Source organism: Procambarus clarkii, chromosome 11 (assembly GCF_040958095.1).
Source record: "Procambarus clarkii isolate CNS0578487 chromosome 11, FALCON_Pclarkii_2.0, whole genome shotgun sequence".
NCBI lineage: Eukaryota > Metazoa > Arthropoda > Malacostraca > Decapoda > Cambaridae > Procambarus > Procambarus clarkii.
The window spans coordinates 32,030,111-32,055,076 of record NC_091160.1 but is presented as its reverse complement, the minus strand read 5'-3'; the positions used below and the strand labels follow the sequence as shown (position 1 = coordinate 32,055,076).

The 24,966-nt window shown below is 38.9% G+C and overlaps 2 protein-coding genes across 2 annotated transcripts; one reads left to right on the top strand and one right to left on the bottom strand.

Annotated features, from left to right (window-relative positions):
* The first annotated feature begins 651 nt into the window (after positions 1-651).
* On the top strand, positions 652-11,295 carry l(2)37Cb (lethal (2) 37Cb). The gene is made up of 3 exons (XM_045742673.2): positions 652-948; positions 6,123-6,340; positions 8,135-11,295. The coding sequence occupies exons 2-3, from the start codon at positions 6,139-6,141 to the stop codon at positions 10,999-11,001; spliced, it is 3,069 nt and encodes a 1,022-aa protein (XP_045598629.1). The 5' UTR covers positions 652-948; positions 6,123-6,138; the 3' UTR covers positions 11,002-11,295.
* Positions 11,296-16,133: 4,838 nt separating this feature from the next.
* LOC123758366 (F-box only protein 7) lies at positions 16,134-24,844 on the bottom strand. Its single transcript, XM_045742675.2, has 2 exons — positions 24,658-24,844; positions 16,134-19,541 (listed from the first exon to the last, which is right to left on the bottom strand). Exons 1-2 carry the CDS (start codon positions 24,780-24,782, stop codon positions 18,227-18,229), a joined length of 1,440 nt encoding a protein of 479 aa, XP_045598631.1. The 5' UTR covers positions 24,783-24,844; the 3' UTR covers positions 16,134-18,226.
* Positions 24,845-24,966: the final 122 nt, after the last annotated feature.

Sequence of the window (24,966 nt, the reverse complement as noted above, 5' to 3'; positions counted from 1 at the left end):
ACAACTAGGTGAATACTCACAGCTCCCTGACAAGAGAGAGCAAACTTTGAGCATCCACATATCGTGTCAGCAAGGCGGACAGGCCGCCTGCTTTTATATAACTCTTATACAGTCCCTGTGGTGTAGTGGTAAGACACTCGAAATGGGCGTTTCGTGAGCGCTTTGGGCTGGGTTCGTATCCTAGCTGGGGAGGATTTACTGCGCGTTAATCCCTAACTGTAGCCTCTGTTCACCCAACAGTAAAATGGGTACCTGTTGTTAAACGATTTGGCGGGTCGTATTCCGGTTAATATTAGGATTTAGGACTTACCCGGAACGATATGCGTGCTAGTTGCTTTACGAGAATGTTAGAACAGTATATATAAATAAAAAACTTATTGTAAATTTCCAATTCAATTCTAAACTTTAACCTGTGCCACTCTATCGTCTTTACTGCCCCCCCCCCCCCCAAAAAAAAATGGTAACGAAGTCATAAATCGTCCAGTGTTCGTGTATCACCATGTCTTTCACATAAATAACCCGATACAAATATATAGGTAGTATTTAGATTTTATACTTCATAATGCACAACCGAAAATTATTAGTCGTTAAATAAAGTATTTATCTGCTGCTAATTTTGCAAACTTAAATCGAATATGAAAGCCAAGTCAAATCCAGTGTTCAAACGGAAGGTTCCCGTGTTTACGTTTTGCCGGACGTTGTCAGGACGCTCGGGAGGGTGGACCCTTTATCTCCACCTACCATTAAGGAGAAGACGAAGACCCTTCACGCAAACTGCACGTACCGTCAAGAAGAAGACCCTTCACGCAAACTGCACGTACCGTCAAGAAGAAGACCCTTCACGCAAACTGCACGTACCCTAAAGACGAAGAAGAAGGATCGTTGTCGCCCCTCAACTCACAAAAAGAAGTTGTCAACAATTATTATATTTTGGTCCATGTTTCAACGGTGAGCGGCACATTATATAGTATAAGTGTTTATAGTTTGTCAAGTCGTATTCATTTATGGTATTTTAAGTAATAATTACGTTTAAGGCAAGGGAAAGTACTGAGCCTAGCCGAACTACCTACTATAGGGTAGCTACATAACGCTACCCTGCTACCTAGCAGGGTAGCGTTATGCACACTTGCTCTCATAGCACACTCATGCTCACACCAGCACACTCATGCTCACACCAGCACACTCATGCTCACACCAGCACACTCATGCTCACACCAGCACACAGTAATGATTATACTGACACTAATGTTTACACAGGTCCTCGCGGCCGAGCAGACAGCGCTCGGGGGTCATACTGTAGTTCTAAGGGTCTGGGTTTGATTCCCCATGGCGAAATGGTAAGCTATTCGCCCAGCGTTTCGCGAGCGCTTTGGCCTGGGTGTGTATCCTGGCCTAGAACGATTTACTTGACGCCAATCCTTAACACAGTTCACCCAACAGTGAATGGGTACCTGGTTGTTAAACGATTTGGTGGGTCATATTCTGGAGAAAATTAGGATTAAGATTTGCCCAAAATACTATGTGTACTAGTGGCTGTACAAGAATATAAGTACTCTTATACAGTGGTACCTCCATTTACAAATTAAGAACATAAGAACAAAGGTAACTGCAGAATTTCTATTGGCCCATACAAGGCAGCTCCTATTTATAACCACCCAATCCCACTCATATACATGTCCAACCCACGTTTGAAACAATCGAGGCACCCGATCACCACGTTATGCGGTAATTGGTTCCACAAATCAACAACCCTGTTACCGAACCAGTATTTACCCAAGTCTTTCCTAAATCTAAACTTGTCCAATTAATACCCATTGTTTCGTATTCTGTTGTGGAGTGACGTCATCGTCTTGAGAACAATGAATATTCACCAAAATTCATAAAAAGTAGAGAAAATTGCCAAAAATGGAGAAAATCGATACTGCAAAGAGGGCAAAAAATCAGGGAAATGAATCTACCGCAATTTAAGCTTTATTAATCTCTCTTCATACAGCAGACACAGCACCGCTCCTGCGCCAGGTAAGTCCACTACGGGCTCACCATAGCCCGTGCTACATGCCCCACTCCTGTGCCAGGTAAGCTACGGGCTCACCATAGCCCATGCTACTTGGAACTTATTCCAAGTAGCTGAATCTATAACAACAACATCTCTTCATATAACAGGTTTCTAATTTGGAGAATTAACTTTGTCATCCTACGCTGGACACGTTCAAGTGAATTTATAAAATATCTATAGTACAAAAACTAAAACTGAACTGCATGATCTAAATGAGGCCTAACCAGAGCAAGATATAGCTGAAGAACAACACCAGGTGTCTTGTTACTAACGCTTCGATTAATAAATCCTAGTGTCCTATTTGCCTTATTACGAACATTCATACATTGATCCTTTGGTTTTAAATTCTTACTAATCATAACTCCCAGATCCCTTTCACAATCCGGCTTTGCAATCTTTACACCATCTAGCTCGTACTGTATCTTGTAACTATCATCATTACCTAGCTTCAAATTTATTTATCAAATTTCCCAGAACTGAATTTAATTGGCTCCCAGAAACGGGTCGTAACTCAAATTCGGAACTCGAAAGAGAAGCAAGCAGTGAGCTTGCTTGTCTTACTAAGAATTCTAGTAAGGTCCTAGTGGTATGGCTGCAAAATATGGGAAAGAGAGTACCCCAGAGAAGTCATCATTGCCTGATGTTATAATGGAAGGGGACTCCCCTGCCAAACAGTAACACCACCACCTCCTCCCTCTCCTCACCGTCTTCCATATATGCCAACAAGAGTCCTCAATAAGGGTAAGATATACATATTGTATTGTAGCTAGTACAAAAAGAGTGGTATTCAGTATAAAATGTATTTTGAAGTTAATATTTTTGAGGGTGTGGAATGGATTAATTCAATTTACATTTCTTATGGGAAAATTAGTTTAGAGTTAAGAATTTTTGAGTTATGACCCATCTCTGGGAACAGATTAAGTTCGTAAGTGGAGGTACCACTATACAGTACTGTGGGGCCTCGACCTACGATGGTAATCCGTTCCCAGAGACGGATCGTAAGTCGAAATATCATAAGTCAAAGCAATTTTTCCTATAAGAAATAAATGGAATTGAATTAATCCGTTCCCCACCCTCCAAAATATTAACTTACAAATTCATTTTATACTGAATACAATGTTTTTTCCTAACTACAATACAGTGCACATGTTTATCTTACCTTTATGGAGGACTCATGATGCGTATGGAAGATGATGAGGAGGGGGAAGGAGGAGAGGTGTTCCTGTTTGGAAGGGGAGTCCCCTTCCATTATAACATCAGGCAGTGAGGACTTCTCTAGGGTACTCTCTCCTACGTTTTGCCTGCATACCACTAGGACCTGGTTGTGATTCACTGCTTGTTTGTCTCACTAAAAACGTTTCGAGATATTTTTGTTTTTCCATGTGTTTTAATTTTTGTCTGTAGTGAGGCATCACAGTGTCATTAAAAAGGTTAACCCTTGCACTGCTCACCTATTTTCGGCAAAAACGTCTTGGTGCAATTGTCAAGGACATATTTTTGTTATTTTTACAAATGTTCAGGTAAATTTAATGTCAAAATGTTTCCAAAGTCAACTATTTCCATTTCAAAACACAAATAGTAATGAAAACATTAAAAAACATTAAAATATAGCCAAATTAAAAAACAAAGAGCACAACTCTCTGAGCGCCTACAGGCGCTTTGCGCAGTGCAGTGGTTAAGGCAATGGCCTACTGCACTGTGATTTGGGTGAGTCGTTTCAGCAAAAGTTTGCAATTCTTCCCATGCTGCACACATTTTCTTAATTAATGAGAAAGGGACATTCTGTAATGTCTCCTCCTTCCCTGAAGAAATTTCCTCAGCTGTCTCTTGTTGCTGCTCCTTGTGAAGTTCTTCGGTGATCAGTTCTTCGCTGTGTTCCTCCACCAGCTCGCAACACACAACACTCAGAAACACTATGAATGCCACTTCTTTTTCTAAATTTCTCAAACCATCCTCTGCTCCCCTTAAACTCTTTCACATTTGCATCACTCGTTCCAGGGGTTTTCTTTAAAAGGTCTTCATGCAATTTCCTTGCTTTTTCACAAATGATGGCCTCTGAAACTCTATCACCCGTTAACTCCTTGCTGTGTATCCAAATTAATAATAACTGTTCAACATCCTCCAGTGTTTGTGTTTTATGTTTCGTGGTTATTGATACACCTTTTGCCACTTTAGCACTCATAATGTCCTTTTTCTTAGCCAGTATGGTGGATATCGTTGACTGAAGATTTGTTGTACTGCCTAGTTAGTTCAACAACCCGCACACCATCTTCATATTTATGAATGATCTCTTGTTTTGCTTTATGGTCATCCTTACATGGGTTTTCATATGTTGAACCTTACCACTGACTTTCTTGGGACCCATGGCATGATATATACTGTAATAATTGTTTTTATGTTCAAAAAACAAAAAATCGCCACAAAATGGAATTTCTCATAGGCATGATTGTCACTAAGCGGGCAGCTGTAGTAAACTGAGGCAGGTCGGCCTGCATGACTGGGAACCATGTGCTTGGTCGACCCAAACGTGTACCAACAAATATCGTTAGTCAACGACATCATTGTATGTCGAGTCGCATTTTTCGATGAAATTTACATCGTAAGTCGAGGTGCCACTGTACATGGAAAGGTCATAATTTAGATAATTCTAAAGTTTCTCCTCATTAAGTGCTGCATATTTACAATATGGCTCACATTCAAAAACTGAACCATTACCAAATTTGTCCTATTTACAAAACTACTCTAATAGAAGTATAGTACCCAACAGTTTATACAGTTTCATGATTTATGTAAAAAGTTTGTGCCATCTCATTCAATTTAAATTATATTGTATTGTGAAAGTTTGAGGCTTGAGAAGTTCTTGGTCGCCTTTGGAAGATTAATAAACCAAGATCCTCTTAGGGAAAACATTTAACATCCTTGATGATATCACAGGGAATAACAAATTTACACTGTAAAGATTATTTAATGGTTTTCAATTACAAATTTACCGCCTGTACAACAGTGCCTTTCACCCTGCTGATGTTGAAAAATGCATCGGGTAAACTGTATGTAATTTCTGATTATAGGAACACTGGTGTTAGTTAGATACGCACATTCTGTATTAACAAACATAATTTACAATTCCATTAATAATACTTTATACAAAAATTTACCTTTTGATCACTGCTTTAACATTTCCCAAAAACATTTATTATTTAAGAGTATCAAAGCTAAATACCTTTGTGACATTTATGTTTGTCAAGCTTCTCGTCCATGACACGTCACCAAGAAGCATAAACAGTTTAATGCAAGTTTCAGTCCTAAAAAACTGAAGACCGTCTTTGATTTGGGATTCGGTTTGATTGGGAGGTAGATTGAGTCAGTGGACCCTGTTACTGTTATCAGGTGTTGCTGCGTGGTCACGTTTTGTGGCTGGATGGGACAACCAGCTAGTTGCCTGTGTTCTCGTTCTGTTGTCTTAATAAACTACTGACTCCATGATGTAATAGTCACTTTCAGTATCACTTTCTTTATTGTATTCATCTGTTATTTTTTTATTTAACTTTTTAAAGTTTTGTTAGCTTTTATTTCATTTTATCAGAAAAGTGAATTTTAGTAGCAGTTAATTTAAACTAATAATTAAGAAATTTTATTTGGAAAGTTTGCAATTTTTATTACTAAATATAATTGAGTTGTGCATACTGTACCAGGCTGTATTTGAAGAAAAAATGCTCTACATAATCTTTCCAAGTCTTACCATAATGTTCATATACCCCCCATGACATTTATCAAATATACCAGTAATATAATATCTGGAATGCCTCCGTGAAATTTCTAAAGATAAATTTTACTCATAATCTTTCCTAAATAATACTGTATGACTTGGAATAGGTTAGGTAATCCAGTTAGTTCTGCCTGATAAGTATCTAGTTTAATATAAGCTGTTCATTTTTTCCTGTATGACTTATGGTTTGCCATTTTCTTTCATGAATAGTGAATATGTATGATTTTAATTTCTAGACAAAATACATGAAAGAAAAGCTTGGTGTACTTGAAAAATATTATACAAATATTTTCCTTGCAGTGTGTAGACCATCAAGATGGAGGATAGTCTGAAGCTGTGGGTTAGCCATAGGCTTCATGATGTTATGGGGATGAGTGACTCGACTGTAGCTGAATATCTCATACGGATAACGCAGCGACTCCCCAGTAAAAACCACGTGTTGGAAGAGCTCAGGGAAGAAATTCCAGTGGATAGTGCAATAGAGAAATTTGTTGGTGAGCTTTGGGACAAAGTTAAAGGTAAGTACAAATCAACAATATGAGGTGGTTAATTAAAATGAATATACAATATTTATTTTAATAGAAGCAAATTGATTAACACAATAAACAAAAGTGCTGTAACTTATTGAAATGACAAACTAGGAACACACTATAATTTGTGCAGCATTATCCTCATTATTTTAAAGTTCAAGTTCATATAATGTTTCTCATGCTATGCATTAACTTTTGCTGCTAAATATTCATAACTTATTCATTGTTATCAACATATTGAAATTTTAGCTTTCATTATTGAGGATTAGGGTAAAGGCGGGGGGATGGGGTTGGAGGGATTTCTCTTAAAAAGAAAAAAGAAAAGTATTGTGTAAGGCTCAAGTTATTAAATGACATTCATCCTTTCACACCAATCCTGCCACTTGGCAGCATCCCAAGACTCCAGTATTGTACTGTATTACAAAGCTCTTACAGTACTGGCACAATACAGTATTGACAACTGTATCTTAGCCATTGTAGACTAAGTTGATGCAAAACAAAACTTTAACCCATTCATTCCCTACAAACAAATGTAAACTCAACTATATTTATTCCCTATTACAATAAGAAAATAAGTGTCAAGTGTAATTAAGTGCCTCTTTTTCTGGTTGGTGCCTTGCTAGCTTCTCAGTTTTGCAGTTAGGATCATTCTAGGATACTGATCCTGGAATAAGGATCAATGCCCACATAAGGCAATGTGTGCCTTTAGTACCCACTTACCTTGCAGAGGTTACCTTGCATTGGTTCCAGTAATTAACGTCCCCGTGACCCGGTCTCTGACCAAGCCTCCTGGTTGTTGGTATGGTCAGCCAGGCTGCTGCATGTGGTTGCTCTCAGCCTGACATATGAATCACAGCCTGGTTGATCAGTTATTAATTGGAGATGTTTATAAAGCTCTTTTGAACAGGATTACTGGATTGGCCAGTAGTAACCAAGAGTATTGCTTGGGATTGGTCTCCATTTATTCCCAAAAGTCTGTCGACCTTGGCCACCTACCCTTCTTCAAACTCCTCAAGTTTATTCAGGAAATGTTGGACAAATGTGTGATTTGCATGACACATTGTCTTTGAGTGCAAGCCTGCCTGTTTCCTGTGGCAAAGAAGGGGTCTTCCAAAAAGAATGAGTCTCAGTCTTTTGGGGGTTAACATTTTATTTTTTCAGCTTTCCAGCTTTCCACATAAGCACATTAGCTCTGGGTCATTGTTTTGTTCTTCAACCCCCCCCCCCCCACCCTCCCATTCAGCCTTGGTTTTTTTACCTTCTCTCCAGTTGCTCTTGATGTGTAACCTTACTGAGGGTTTGCCTTTTACAGATAATTAGTGGCCATTCCTATCAGGGTGGTTCATGAGTCTGTTGATTTTTGTGCACAGAATTTCTATGGTTTGGGTTTGAGATTGCTTCAGTGCTTTGCATCAAGCTAGCCAAGGCATTGTTCTGTTTGCTTTGATTCATGCCAGAAATGCAGTTTTGTTTAAATCTAAGTACAGTACTGTACATAGTACTGTTCAACAATATGTACAAAGAAGTCAGAATACCTTGAGCATGGTTTTCTTCCTGTAGTTACAATTAGGCAATTACTGTACATAGATTACAAATACTGTATAGTTATGAAGCTGCAATAACTTATATTATATAGACATACTAGACCTTACACAAAAAAAATCCCTAAGAAAAAGTTTGCTAAATGGACTTTTACAGTTGCTATTTACTATTATATTTATATACTGTAATTACTATTTTTCTTGCCCTAACAATTGTTTCTCAACAAAAATTATTTTATAGGTGCTGCTGCTAAGCCTGGTGCTGCTACATCTAGCAGACAGGATGCATCTGCTGCAAAGAAACGAAAGGTGGAGGAAAGCTCTGACTCTGAAGGTGAAGGACCTAAGCTACTGAAGGGTTCTGGAGAACAAAATTCTGATGATGATGAAGAGAAACAGAGACTAAAGGACCTGCGTGACCGTGATGAATATGCTGAAAGATTACGACTGCGAGATGAAGAGCAGACAAAAAATTTGGCTGATAAAGGGGATAAAAAGGCATTTGAAGAGGCTGCAAAAAGATTGCAGTTAGAAAAGGAAGATCGTGAAAAAATCCTTCCTAAACTACGAGTGGAATCTCGCCGAAAGTACCTTGTAAAGCGCAAGGATGACAAATTAAAAGAATTGGAAGCAGACATTGTAGATGATGAGTATCTCTTTGAAGAGGAAGCTCTTACCGCGAGGGAGAAAAAAGAACGGGATTATAAAAAGACTGTTCTTCAGTTGGCCAAAGATTATGACAAAGTAAGAGAAGCAGAAAATGTTCAGAGGTATGTAATGCCTGAGGAAGGTGGAAGTGTTGATGATAGATATGTAGAAGTTGATGAGAGAGAAAAGAAACGTGGTTATGACCAGAAGAAATGGGAGGAAGATCAGATGAGAGGAACATCCCTTTCATTTGGAGCAAGAGACAAGGCTCAGAAATATCAAGAGCAAGAGAAGGAATACAATCTTGTTTTGGAAGATGAAATTGAATTCATCAAATCACTTCCATTAGCAGGTACGCTTAAAAAGAAGAAAAAGAAGAAGAAGAAGAAAGAATCAGATTCTGAGCATAGTTCTTCATCAGAGGAGGAGGAGGAGGAGGAGGAAGATGAGCAAGAACCTAAGTTTTCTGAGGCACAGAAGAAGAAGCTTTCAATAGATGAAGTAAGAAAGAGTTTACCTGTGTTTCCATTCAGGGAAGCTTTGCTAGATGCCATCAAAGAACATCAGATACTAATCATTGAAGGGGAGACTGGGTCTGGTAAAACCACACAAATACCACAATATTTGTTCGAGTCTGGATTTTGTAGCGACGGCAAGAAAATTGGCTGCACTCAGCCGAGAAGAGTTGCTGCAATGAGTGTAGCGGCCCGTGTTTCTGAAGAAATGGGCAAAAAGCTTGGAAATGAAGTCGGATACAGCATTCGATTTGAAGATTGCACCAGTGATCGTACAAAAATAAAGTACATGACAGATGGTATGTTATTGAGAGAATTTCTCATGGAGCCTAGTTTAGATGGTTACAGTGTTATGATTATTGATGAGGCCCATGAAAGGACCTTGCATACAGATATACTTTTTGGCTTACTGAAGGACATCACAAGATTTCGCAGTGACTTAAAGTTGCTCATATCAAGTGCCACTTTAGACTCGGCAAAGTTTTCAGATTTTTTTGACGAAGCTCCTATTTTTCGAATACCAGGCAGACGATACCCAGTCCATATTTATTATACAAGAAGCCCAGAAGCTAACTATATTGATGCTGCTGCTGTGACAATTTTGCAGATCCATATAACTCAACATCTTGGAGATATTTTGTTGTTTCTCACAGGTCAGGAAGAGATTGAGGCCTGTCAAGAAATTTTAACAGAAAGAATCAGAGCTCTTGGAAGTAAAATTCGTGAACTAATAATATTGCCAATATATGCCAATTTGCCTTCTGAAATGCAAGCCAAGATATTTGAACCAACACCACCTAAAGCAAGAAAGGTTATTCTTGCAACAAACATTGCTGAAACATCCCTCACTATTGATGGTATAAAGTATGTTATAGACCCTGGCTATGCAAAGCAGAACTATTTTAATGCAAGGAGTGGCATGGAGTCACTAATAGTAGTTCCAATATCTAGAGCATCAGCTAATCAGAGAGCAGGCCGAGCAGGAAGAGTTGGCCCAGGTAAATGTTTTAGGCTTTATACTCAGTGGGCATTTGAGAATGAAATGGATGAAAATACCATTCCAGAAATTCAGCGGGTTAACCTGGGAAATGTTGTTCTTCAGCTTAAATCCCTTGGTATCCATGACCTCATCAACTTTGATTACTTGGACCCACCACCAGCTGAATCCCTTATCCTTGCTCTTGAACAGTTATATGCCTTGAAAGCTTTGAACCACAAAGGTGAGCTGACCTCTACTGGTAGAAAAATGGCGGAACTTCCAGTGGATCCTATGATGTCACGGATGATATTAGCTGGTGATCAGTATAAAGTTGTGGAGGAAATTCTCACAATTGCTGCAATGTTATCTGTAAATGGCTCTATATTTTATAGGCCTAAAGATAAAGCAATTCATGCTGATACTGCACGAAAGAATTTCTTTCATCCAGATGGTGATCACTTAACTCTAATGAATGTTTACAATGAGTGGGCAGGAACAGATTATTCTTCACAGTGGTGTTATGAGGTCTTTATTCAGTATCGGTCCATGAAAAGAGCGAGGGATATTAGAGACCAGCTTGTTGGACTCATGGAACGGGTAGAAGTACAGTTAACTTCCAATCCTGGTGACTCTGTTAATATCAGAAAGGCTATTACTTCGGGATATTTCTACCATGTGGCAAGATTTAGTAAAGGAGGTATGTATAAAACTGCAAAAAAAAATCAAACTGTGATGATGCACCCACAGTCGTGTTTGGTAGAGGATCTGCCGAGATGGGTTGTATATCATGAGTTAGTTATGACAACGAAGGAATATATGCGAAATGTGGTGGTTATTGATGGCAAGTGGCTTTTAGAAGTTGCTCCTCATTACTACCGTGATAATGAAGTACACGACACAACTAGTAAGAAGATGCCGAAGGTTAAAGGGAAAGCAAGAGAGGAGTTGCAGAAAGAATATAATTAGTACAGTACAAACTCCAGTTGAAGTATAACATAACATTTTCTCGCACACACATTGTATACTGAATACTGTGTGTATGTGTGTCTATACTGTATATCATAGCTACACGTCACACTTTTATAAACAGAATGAGTATACTTGTCACTGTTGGAAAATTACTTATTTAAGTATAAGCTTTGCAATATACTAATAATTGAGCAGAGTACTGAACCGGGAAAAACTGTAATTCGACAATTAATGTGATTTGTTTATAAAACATTAAATTCTATTTTTGTATAAATATATGGACAAATTAAATTGTTTATTTATGTACTCCTTCACTCATAAAATTTGATATGCATCAAAACCAGCGAGCATCAGAAATATTACAGGAACAACCATGGACATCTTCAAGAGGAAACTAGATTGTTTCCTTCAAGGAGTGCCGGACCAACCAGGCTGTGGTGGGTATGTGGGCCTGCGTGCCGCTCTAAGCAACAGCCTGGTGGACCAAACTCTCACAAGTCACGTCTGGCCTCGGGCCGGGCTTGGGGAGTAGAAGAACCCCATCAACCAGGTATGCAGTATTTTATGTAAAGCTAAATTAAAGACAAAATAATAGTACTGTAGTGTATCCTATCTTCATGTAGTACTGAATTGACAAGTTACGGGCAATTTTGACCAAAAGCTAACTGGGACTCGAAGGGTTATTGAGCACTATGTGCAAGGTACTTGAAAGTAAAAGCAATGATACTGTTTTTAGTAAATTAATTACAGTAGTAACTTTTAAAAACCTATAACCTTGTTTGTTTTATTGTTTAATATCATTAAAAATTTGTGTAAAGGTTCCAATCACTCCTTTGATTCATGCATTACTAGCAGCATACCAAGATATATTTTGTAGAAAAGGGTATAGAGTAGGGAGGTGTTTGCCCATCGCAGGTATCCCTGAGAGCTCACGGTGAGCAGGCACCAATATGACAACAGCAAACACGACATGATTTGAGGCACATTAAAGAACACGTGACAATTAGAACATCCTTTTTGAATTCATGTACAGTACAATTAACTCATTCTATGTGATGGTATACAGTATTAAGTATTGGTGATATCTGGTGGTTCTTCATAATAGTTTTATTTATTTATTTATTTAAATATACAAGAGTTATTACATTCTTGTACAGTCACTAACACGCATTGCATTTCGGGCAAGTCCTTAATCCTAGTATTTCCCGGAATATGACCCGCCAAATTGTTTAACAACCAGGTTATCTCCAGTAGATTTAAAATGGTAGTTTTGCTAAATTCCCAGCCATATTGGCGTCTTCTTAAATGAGCGTGCGAACGCTGCCGCTAACCGCACTTGTCCCATCTCCTGTAAAGGTATTCCTTATTATGACTTTTACCTAGTTATTCATTCCTCTATCCTTGCCTGTTGGCAGGGTTGTTGGTCTTCTATTACTGGTAACAAACTGTGTACTCTTAAGAGTCATGTGTCCCTGTAGCCTTCCTCCTACCACCATAACCGGCGGTGGGAAACAGCTCCAAGGAGGTTACGTCTTGGCCATAAACTTTTAACTCGTGGGCACTTAATGGGGTGCCGCCCTGCTCCCCTATTGTCCAAACTGCACTGTCCCTCTTACAGTTGTGAATGTCCTGACTTCCAGGACAAATGTGCCTTTTGCTTCTCGACCGTCCCTCAGTCACTTGTCCCTTGATAGAATTCTTGGTGAATCGGACACACTTGATCTCGTTCACCTTATGCGTTTCTGTTCTCATATTGGCATCTAGTGATATTTAGTGCCCTATGATTAATCTGCACATTTGATGGTGCTACATAGCCTTTCCGGCTTGGTGCCTTCTTTTGATAATTACTTACTTAACAACCAGGTACACATTTTACAGTTGGGTAAACAGAGGCTACAGTTAAGGATTGGCGACCAGTAAATCCTCCCCGATGGATATGAACCCAGGCTAAAGTGCCGCGAAACGCCAGGCGAGTGTCTTACCATTACGCTACAGGGACTGCTAAAGGTTTGGGTACCATGCTGGTTTGCTCAGTACAGTATATTGTACTGTATGTTTATTGTTTTGACTTTAATATTGGTCAATACCGTACTGTACTTTAATTATTTTTTATCTGGATAAATTTAACAAAGCAAATTTGCACATAATATATGTATAATGGTTGGGAAAGGAATTTATATAGCAGACATTAGAAAAGGTCATGGGGGGCTGACTATTGAATCAATTTAGCTCTGCTCATATTCAGTTCAACAGTTCGTTCATGTGAAGTCAAACTCTACAGTACATGAATATTACATTCAATGAAAAATACACTCTTCCTTGTATGAACTTTAATAATGCCAAAGTTTTTCGGACTCAATTATGTTCAAAATTTGGGAACTCTAGTCAAGAATAGCAATAAGTATAGGACACTTTAGTGTAAAAGATGTCCATATTAGAGATGACATGCTCAATTGGACTTGCTGCAAAGGACTTTATAAGAAACATTTTATTACACTTTTAATTGTCACTGTGAAGATAAAACTTATCAAAGGTAAATATAACTAATACTGAAAGCAGTGGATATAGATAAACTGTACAATGTTATGAAAATATAATACGTTTTCAGTGAGCTCGTGTAAAGTGCATTTTGGCATGGTTTTCATTGTGACCCAATTTTTTATTTCACTTAAATTACATCATTAGCATCACCTGTCAAATATGACAATGTTCTATGTGATGTTCATTAGATCCCAAAATGTCTACACCCAACTACATCTAATACATCTCAGAACTAGACTGAAAGCATTAGAAATAATACAAAATGAAGTCATGAGGATAATTCGTGGTCCCCAAAATGCTGAAGATTCATCAACATGAGGGAACAGCTAAAAATCCCCCATCATATATGAAAGAATTATGCAGCTGAACACAACCTTCTGTAGCAAGATCATGTGAGATTCAACCAGGGGCTAGATTCACAAAGAAGTTACGCAACCACTTACGAACCTGTACATCTTTTCTCAATCTTTGGCGGCTTTGTTTACAATTATTAATCAGTTAATGAACTCTGAAGCACCAGGAGGCTGTTTATAACAGTAACAACAGTTGATTGGCAAGTTTTCATGCTTGTAAACTGTTTAATAAATGTAACCAAAGCCATCAAAGATTGAGGAAAAATGTACACATTCGTAAGTACTGTACCTGCGTAACTGCTTTGTGAATCTGACCCCAGCACTGCTTAGGAGAGAGAAACTGTCTGGTGGGGTTGACAGACCAGTAAGTGCTGCTAATTCAAATCAAATTACAGTATATATTTCTATTGTGTGCAATGTATCACTTACCTGTATTGTTGGGTACAGATAGTGTGGAATTAAAGTGTTGTGCACATCCATCAGAGTAATGACAATCCAGAGCTACTCAAAACATCACTATTGATTTTTTTTTAAATATGGCTACATGAGCACTATGCTTACACTGATGGCTCTGTTTTACTGTCAACAGGTTGCACAGTACCAGCCCATAAGTTCTTCAGAAACAACATGTGTACACAGTCTTGTTAGTGTAAGACTAAACAACTCACTTAACTTCACTACAACTAGCCACTAATACGCTGGAAAAAAAGCTGAGGCTATGCAAATTTCCTTGAATTTTATGGCATAGTTTGTTAGTTATTATTCAAATTGTATTCTTATCATTCTAATTTTATGCTCTGTTTTCTCAATACAATGTATGTTGACACTGACTTCATGTCTCTCCAGGACCGCCGTGATCGCTATTGTCTTGCTATCTGGCGCGGTCCTTGCAACATCCTTCCTCTCGCCTCTGTCGTGCTTTGAATCTTACCCCTCCTGTGGCTCCTGTTCCTCTTCACCCCTCCCTCTTTCTGTCTGACTGTCTCGCTTACAGGACTCTCTTTCCATTCGTATTTCTAACGTGTCTCCTCATATTGTTCCTTCCTTGCCCCCATGGAGAGTCCCCTTTCCAAAATTTTGTACTTCCCTGACCCGGATCAATAAAGCTTTCACCCCTCCTACAGTTCTGAAACGCCTTTTCCTTGAGCACTTTTCTTCACACTTCCGCTCTGTTCCCATTTTCATCGATGGGTCAGTCTGTGGACGGTGTAGGCTACACTGTTGTTTTTCCTGACCGCACTTATATGTGTCGCCTCCCTTCAGAGACTAGCATCTTCACAGCGGAACTTTATGCTATTCTCTATGCTCTCGGTCTCCTGCTTTCTCACTGTCAATCCTCCTTTGTGATTGTAGTTGACTCTCGTAGTGCCCTCATGGCTCTCGGGTCCTTTAATCCTGTCCATCCGGTGGTCGTTTTGATTCAACATTGGCTGTTTCTTATCTCTAGTAAATTTAAATCCGTAGTTTTCCTGGGTTCCCAGCCATATTGGTGTTTCTTTAAATGAGCGTGCGGATGCTGCCACTTGGGAAGCTATCCGCTCTTGTCCCATCTCCCGTAAAGGTATTCCTTATTGCGACTTTTACCCAGTTAATCATTCCTCCATTCTTGCCTGTTGGCAGGGGTGTTGGTCTTCTGTTACTGGTAACAAACTGCGTACTCTTAAACGTTGTGTCCCTGTGGCCTTCCTTCTGCCACCGTAACCGGCGGTAGAAAACGGCTCTAGCAAGGTTGTGTCTTGGCCATACTCGCTTAACTCACGGTCACTTAATGGAGCTCCACCCAGCTCCTTATTGTCCAAATTGCATTGTCCCTTTTACAGTCGTGCATATTCTTGTTGAATGTCCTGACTTCCAGGACAAGTGTGTGTGTCTTGCTTTCTGACCGTCCATTGCAATCACTTGTCCCCTCAATAGACTTCTTGGTGAATCTGATACTTTTGATATTGTTCGCCTTGTGCGTTTCTGTTCTCGTATTGGCATCCTTGGTGATATTTAGCACCCTCTGATTATTCTGGACATTTGATGATACTACATAGCCTTCCTGGTTTGGTGCCTTCTTTTGATAATTACTGTACTTACTTTGTCAATACAAAAATCATTTCTAATTGTAAGCTACAGTAGGTGCATATGATTTTTACCGCTGTACTCCTGCTCATTTGTATATTTGTGATATATTTGTGTATACAAATCATGAAAAAGATTAAAATATAAATTGTTTATGAATAAAACTAAATATAACATTAATCAGAAATAATATAATTGATGCAGAGCAAGTTTCAGAATCTCCCTCATATGGTTATCGTCTCAAGTAATATCCAACATGACGGACGAGGCGACTCAAGATGACTGTAACAAAGTTAAGCTAAACATAAGTACAGGTACAGGTATTCCACTCTACAGTACTGTAAAAAAAAAAAAAACACACACACTTCAAGAGCCTTAAGAACAATATGTAATTATAGAAAACATTCACCAATGTGATAATGTAACTGCCAAAAATTGGGCCCAAATATCGTTATTTATGGCAGGTAATGGAAGGTGATTAATCGTCCCAATACTTTGTACAACTGTAAACTCTTTGAAGAAGAGCTAAGACACAAACATTATATTAATGAATGCCCAGTTACAGTATCAATAATTTTAGATCACATGGCATGAGTTACTGGGAGCTTTTTATATATTGTTTTCACTCACAGATATTAAAAAAGATATTCTCATACTTTACCTAGTCTGCTAATGTAGACTACTCATCCTGTAAGATCATGAGTATCAAATGAATGTATAGTTTGCTCTTGACCTATGCTTGGTAAACCCTTGTAAGACTGCTGTGTACCCAAGCTTAAAAAATATTACTGTGTATATATATAATTGAATTATGTATACAGTATATATAATATATATAACATTATATCAAGTTATAGAAGTGTCTGCTGTACAAGGTACAAGACTTTCATTGATAATGGCCTTTGACCCACTATAATCAATGTATATGTACAGTACTTAAAACCTTAACCAAAGCCTTACCCACTGCCGAATTCTGGATGCTCGAGTGCTAACATGAACAACTGCCGCCAACAGACTTGCAGATACAATAACACACACAGTTCAAGAAAAAGATCTTGTAAGAGCTCGGTAATTTGGATTCTGGTAACCCAAATCTTTAAGTAATTTGAATGAATCACGTTCAATTTTTTTACCTTTTAACCTGAATAAGAATTCTAATTTCTAATTACAGTATGTACTGTGTACCAAAATTTCTACTGAACATAAACCCAAATAAATTTAAGTTCAAGTGACTGACTTCTCCACTCGAAAAAAAATTACCTGTAAAAAATCTGACTAACTCAAATGTCTGGCTAACCCAAATGGGGGTGGCCCCATATAATGTGGCTTACAGTGTAAACCATATAATAAATGAAGTTAAAATGCAATAAAATAAACGACTGTATAAGATTTAGATATGATCAAGATATATATTTTTTTTGTTACTCAAATACCAAGAAGTATTTTCAAGTCAACTTGGAAAATCATCTATACGAGATACAGCACTTGTGCACCAGAAAACACTTCACTATAATAGTACATTTACAGTATTTATATTTGTCTCTCTTGTGACAAGAATACACACACACACTCCTGTAATTTTTTACAAGTTTGCTTGATAACATGAAGCAAAGAAGTTTTTAACAGGCATCAACAATCCATTTTACCAAATTGTAGTGACAGCCATTTATACTGTACAGTAAGTGCCATATCTGTCTAGCTCTAAGAAAGAATAGGGATAAGTTGAAATTTCACTTCTATAAACAAATTACTCTTTGTTTTTGTTTTATACATTGATTCTAAAGTTTTGAACAGATAGTAGACACATTAGCTTTGGGAGCAATTGTGGGGTAAGCACATCCTGCTATCTAAAGGAAGTTGCAAAATTTTGTTTCTACCCATTTTTTGACAACTTTTACTTTCCATAAGCCATTCTTAATGCAAGCAGAGACTTCTTCATGCACAATATACTGTACAATTGTAGCTAAACCAAGAAGGAAATTCTTAAAAAATATACTGGGTTCATTTAAATTAATGCATGAAGTCTTTTGTCATTTTAAATTAACAACCAACAACCCCTTACCCTCTTCCAAGGAAGAGGAGTGTCCACTTGGAATTATAAATGAAAGGATGTGTGAAGATTGATTATTACTTGTTTATAGTACCTAAAGTCATACAAGAAATTAAAAGAAAAATATATTCATGATACTGTATTCTCTTTAACTAATGTGAAATGTTACAGCAATGAAGTATTTGCTAAACTGCACTTAAGTACAGTGACAAGTTCAGAAAAAGTCAAACCTTGGACCCCTTGGGTTTCTAGGTCGCGTGGGCATGAAAGGAGGCTGAAAAGGATTACCAGGTCTAGGACCTATTGGCCCTAAAGGAAAAAAGGGGCCAGGTATTTCTGGAGTAATGCCAGGTATCTGTGGAATCTCACCAGTAAAATATGGACTGTCTGGGTCATAAAATGGGTTAGGCTGTGGATGAGGCTGAGGTGGATAAGGATTTGGCCCTCTAGGCTGTGGATACCCTGGCATAAAGGGTGAAGTCGGGTATACTCCTGGGATGACATATTCTAGCCCTTCATCTTGCAACCGCTTCCACTCTTTGCGCCGATTCACTGCCTTTTTATATTCGGCTTTCCAGTCTACCAAACTTCGATGAGTAGAGCCTTCATAAAGGTTACTGAAGTCTCTCTTAAAGAGATTTTCCCACAATTTGTTATCATCCATGACTAAATGTAAACGGTGACACGTCTCTCGTAACTTGAGGATAGAGCAATAATCCAACATGCTAGCAATCATTAACAATAACTCATGTGGTAGTCCAGCTAAATGCCATGGGGCAGGTACACCTAAGGCTCGGTGAGCAGCAACTTGCAGTGGATGGAGCAAGCAGTCTCGCATAGTGCGTGTTAACTGTGCAACACGAACTAGACTACTAGCTGTAACTAGTGAACATGAGGAATCTTTGGCATAGTCCCCAACTACTAGACGGACACTGATTTCACTCTCTTGTTGGGGAAAACTAGCCAAGACTTGCTTTACATCTCCCATTGTAACAAGAACTAGTGTGCACTTGAAATCTGTTAATGAATCATTGCTATAGTGGAAAGTAGCTACCATTTCATTCCACCCAGCTGGTGGTCCTGAATTGTTCTCCATATGAAACCCAGATTCCAGCATAATGAGATGGACCAAAAGATTGACTGCTTGACTCATTGATGTAGGACTGCACTCATCAAATAGTTTCTTTAATGTTGATGGTGGCTGTCCATCTTTTGATTCTGACAGAAGTTCTCTTTCATTATCCAGTTCAGGAACAATGTGACTTTCTGCTGTACCTAAACCTGCCGATTCTTTTTCTTTGGTATCCATATTTTCACTACCCTTGCTTTTTCTCTCTGAAGTAGCTGCTAAGCCTTGAAAGTCCTTTTTGAATGAAGAATGTGCCTGTGAAGAGGCTTTAACTTCTGCAGTAGCTGAAGGAGGCAGCACAGTAAGCATATCACTAGGAACAACACCTAAACTCCGCAAGCTAGCATCGTCTGGACCAACAAGGGGATCTGATCCATTGAGACTGACTGCTAAGGGTTCTCTGAAAATAAGAGAAAGATAAACATTTTAAGTCATTTTTTTTTAACTTTTGGAGTAAAATGCCAAACCTAATTACAAGACAATGAATTAAATAAAACCATTGTTTGTGTTTTGATCCCATCTGGTTAATCAACAGTATAGGGAGTGTTGGTATAAATAGTACACTGCTATAAAAAGAGCTGAGATTGTGGTTAGAGCAATAAATAGTGGTTAGTGATGATGAGTTGATGTGAGGTGTGGTGCTGGGGAGGTGAGATGATGTGAGGTTGGGGGAAGGGGAAGAGGGTAAGGAGAATGATATGTGTGGTTTCCCCTAATGCTAGACTTCATATTCTATTTACAACTATTTTGTATTGATCTGGCCAAACAGCAACAATTAATATGGTAAATTATACAGCAGTAAATACAAATCCATAAAATGCCCAAAGCCATTCTGAATCAGCAGAAGCTGACATCAATTTCTGTCAATGCAATTATGAAGAAATGTAAGCACATTTTATCTTCAAAACTACTGCCAATCTTTATGATAATTAATATTTATGTATGTGGTCTGGTTCAAATATACTCATGCACAAATTTTAATTACACATCTTTAATTGTTCTTGAAACATACAAAATATATAATTGTCTCTATTGTATGGGTTCCTAGGGTAATGTTCGCATCTGAGACTATTAGGAAGATTTTTCTACCATCTGGACATGTGTACAAAAATTTTGGTATAGCTACAATAGTTTTTTTTTTTTTCCGATTTTCCAATGTTCCAGCTTATATCCCATTTTATCAATCACTGTATTATAAAATATGCTGTTAATGTAGTACATGCCCAATAATAAATTGGACCTTTCTTGCATTACCACAAAGAGTCAAAGCTCAACCCCCGCAAGCACAACTAGATGAGTACTTGTTTCGGTAAAATCATTTGTTGCTGTACGGCACCCAGACTACCAGACATTGGCACTGAAAAAATCCTATAGTGTAACGCCTGCACCAGCAGCGTGTTCTTCTAAGGTTTCCCAACGTCAAGAAAATGTCATACTGAAGTGCCCTGTCCTAACCTACCAGAGGACCCAAAACAGAAAATGGGACAGCATATCATTTTGCAAGCTGCTACCATTTTCTAATGCTACTGTAACTATATCACTGACAATTCTAATTTATTAATTAATAAATTTAAAATCGACTGTACTTCATTTAACTTCCAAATTTGTAAATTCTTAATGTGTATCAAATTCACTATTTCTATCTACTTTGCTAAATAATAATTGTATACTTACAATAACTCAAATTACTGCAAATTCTCAATGATTACCTGGATCATTTATAGTTTTAAAAATTTTATTTGTTTATTTGTAGTTATAATAGCTTACAAATCACTACAAAATTTAAATGTACTGTATATATATATACAGTGGCAACTCGACTTACGATAATTTCGAGTAACGATGTAAATTTCATAAAAAAATGCGACTCGACATCCGATGGTGTCATCGACTTACGATATTTGTTGGTACACGTTCGGGTTGACCGAGCGCTTGGTTCCCGGTCACGCGGCCGACCTGCCTCAGTTTACTACAGCTGTCCGCTTAGTGACAATCACGCCTATAAGAAATTTCGCTTTTGTGGTGATTTTTTGCATTTTGAACATTAAAGTAATTATTATATATCACTCCATGAGTTCCAGGAAAGTCAGTGGTAAGGCTCAACATATGAGATCCCATGTAAGGATGACCATAGAGCAGAAACAAGAGATCATTCGTAAATATGAAGATGGTGTGCGGGTTGTTGGACTGGCTAGGCAGTACAACATATCTGTCAACGATATCCACCATACTGGCTAAGAAAAAGGACATTATGGGTGCTAAAGTGATGCATTATTACAGACAAATGTTAAAACGAAGGGAAAAACAAATGTCTCTTGACAAATTTGTAGTGAGGCAAACAAGCACTGAACCACAACCAGGTCCTAGTGGTATTCTGGCAAAACGTAGGAGAGAGTACCCCAGAGAAAACATCACTGCCTGATGTGATAATGGAAGGGAACTCCCCTTCCAAACAGGAACAACTCTCTTCCTCCCCCCCTCATCACTATCTTCCATGTGCCATCAAGAGCCCTCCATAAAGGTAAGATAAACTTAGGTACTGTACTGTAGTTAGAAAAAAACATTGTATTCAGTATAAAATGTATTTGTATGTTAAATTAATATTTTGGAGGATGGGGAATGGATTAATTCAAATCCCTTAATTTCTTATGGGAAAAATCGCTTTGACTTACGATCCGTCTCTGGGAACGGATTAGCATCGTAAGTCGAGGCCCCATTGTATATATATAATTTATCACTTACAGCTAAACTTTCAAATTTTTTGTTAATTTATATGTTACCTTTCTCTTTGTATATCTAAACTCACACATTAATATTTAGAGTTGTCTGAAATGCTGCACATAATTAGTGTCATTATTAAAATTAAATATAGAAATACTGAACAAAGTAATCATTGATATCATATTGTCTAACATTATTTTATAAACAATTATTTTTATGGACACTGTTATTAATGAAAATGTTCTCCAGTGCCAAATCACTCTTGCAATCAGTGTTGACATTATATAAGTAAATAAATATTATAACTAGCTCACCTCAAATGAAAATGGCTCATTTTAGATATTGTTGTAGTTAAGCTCTTTAACCAATCATGCTATAAAATAATACTGTATATATATACATTAAACTGCAAAACTAGATTATAAAAACTAACTTCCTTAGCTATATGAATTTGGGATTCTGTTCTCGAATCTATTATGTGTCTCTGTAACCTTTTCCACTACTGCCTATAGGATGAGTATGGGGTGCTCTACTGCCTACAGGATGGGTATGGGTGCTCTACTACCTTCAGGATGGGTATGGGGTGCACTACTGCCTACAGGATGGGTATGGGGTGCACTACTGCCTACAGGATAATTATGAGGCGCTCTAATGCCTACAGGATGGGTATGGGGTGCACTACTGCCTACAGGATGGGTATGGGGTGTACTACTGCCTACAGGACGGGTATGGGGTGTTCTACTGCCTACAGGATGGGTATGAGGTGCACTACTGCCTACAAGATGGGTATAGGGTGCTCTACTGCCTACAAGATGGGTATAGGGTGCTCTACTGCCTACAGGATGGGTATGGGATGCTCTACTGCCTACAGAATGGGTATGGGGTGCTCTACTGCCTACAGAATGGGTATGGGGTGCTCTACTGCCTACAGAATGGGTATGGGGTGCTCTACTGCCTACAGAATGGGTATGGGGTGCTCTACTGCCTACAGAATGGGTATGGGGTGCTCTACTGCCTACAGGATAAGTATGGGGTGCTCTACTGCCTACAGGATAAGTATGGGGTGCTCTACTGCCTACAGGATGGGTATGAAGTGTATAATAAATGAACTAGATGTTCAGGAGACAAAAACATGAATAATCTATTGAAATTGAATGACACAAATGTGCGGTAAATCAGACATGACAGGGCTCATCTCACTGAAACTTTTAAATACTGACAAATTTGGTAATCCAGATGACTCCTTTAATTAAAAGGCGACATGTAAGACAAACAAGGAGCAATGGATTCAAGCTCAACAAGCCACAGTGTAGGACTGAGAAAAGGAGACGCTTTTTTCACCCACAGTGTTAGAAACCCATGGAACCTCTTACCCGCCAAAGCCATAAATGTCACAAAACACTTTCACAATTCAAAATACAGCGGGATATTATAAAATCCTCAGAATGAAGTATAACATCATTAGGACAAACGTGGGGACCTTTGACACGCCACCAGCTTCCTGTCCTTGTCGAGTTCACTAGTGAGATGGCGGCCCTCAGGTAAATTCAGGTAAACTATTGAGACTGACTGACTTTGTACAGTAAGCTAACCAATCATGACCTGCCTCACCTATGCCAGTAGGCCTACTAACTACTTATTTGGTTGCGATAAACCCCGGCAACCCAAATTTGTTTTGCATAAATAATTATTATTAGATTTTCCCTATGGGCAAGTTTATTTGGCAATGTCAGTCATAGAGTGAAAGAAGATGTCATCACAGGGAGCACGTGTCTACCCCAGTAGGTAGGTAGACAACCTCCCCCAGTAGGTAAGTAAACAACCACCCCCAATAGGTAGGTAGACAACCTCCCCCAGTATGTAAGTAGACAACCTCCCCCAATAGGTAGGTAGACAACCTCCCCCAATAGGTAGGTAGACAACCTCCCCCAGTATGTAAGTAGACAACCTCCCGCAGTATGTAAGTAGACAACCTCCCCCAGTATGTAAGTAGACAACCTCCCCCAGTATGTAAGTAGACAACCTCCCCCAATAGGTAGGTAGACAACCTCCCCCAGTATGTAAGTAGACAATCTCCCCCAGTATGTAAGTAGACAACCTCCCCCAGTATGTAAGTAGACAACCTCCCCCAGTATGTAAGTAGACAACCTCCCCCAGTATGTAGGTAGACAACCTCCCCCAGTATGTAAGTAGACAACCTCCCCCAGTAGGTAGGTAGACAACCTCCCCCAGTAGGTAGGTAGACAACCTCCCCCAGTAGGTAGGTAGACAATCTCCCCCAGTATGTAAGTAGACAACCTCCCCCAGTAGGTAGGTAGACAACCTCCCCCAGTAGGTAGGTAGACAACCTCCCCCAGTAGGTAGGTAGACAACCTCCCCCAGTACATAAGTAGACAACCTTTTGCAGTAGGTAAGTAGACAACCTTTTGCAGTAGGTAAGTAGACAATCTCCTGCAATAGGTAAGTAGACAACTTCCCCCAGTAGGTAAGTAGACAACTTCCTCCAGTAGGTAGGTAGAATGCTTCCCCAAGTAGGTAGGTAGACAACCTCCCCCAGTAGGTGGGTAGACAACCTCCCCCAGTAAGTAGATAACCTCCTCAAGCAGGTAAGTAGACAACCTCCCCCAGTAGGTAAGTAAGGAGACAACCTCCCCCAGTAGGTAAGTAAGTAGACAACCTCCTCCGGTAGATAAGTAGACAACCACTCTCCCCCGGGGGTCAGACAGTCCAGGGGGTAACCACACCCCAAGGTCACACAATACACCTCCCCCTCTCCTCCACTCCATTACACTCACTTGACACTTTGATTGTAGGTGTTTTCCACAAACTTCCGGATCTCATGCTTAAGATTGCCGAGCGTCTCGTCTTCTAAATTCAGTATAAACTTGTGGGTGCTGGAGTACTTGACCTTAACCCTCATCTCTCAACTGGTGGTGAACACGAAGTAAACAATAGCCCCCGAGCCCCTACGGCCCCGGGCGGTAATCAGGAAATATATCCTGAAATATTAGTCTTGCCCGAAACGCTATGCGTACTAGTGGCTTTAGGTATTGTATGTACTACCTCTATCTTTAAATCAAACAGAATGTTTGTACGGTAACGCT

Excerpts from the sequence above, each read along its gene's own strand:
- LOC123758366 (XM_045742675.2), bottom strand. The coding sequence starts at position 24,782 with ATGAGGGTTAAGGTCAAGTACTCCAGCACCCACAAGTTTATACTGAAT. Across the intron at positions 19,542-24,657 it reads ACCTACAATCAAAGTGTCAA|AGAACCCTTAGCAGTCAGTC; the intron begins GTGAGTGTAATG and ends TCTTATTTTCAG.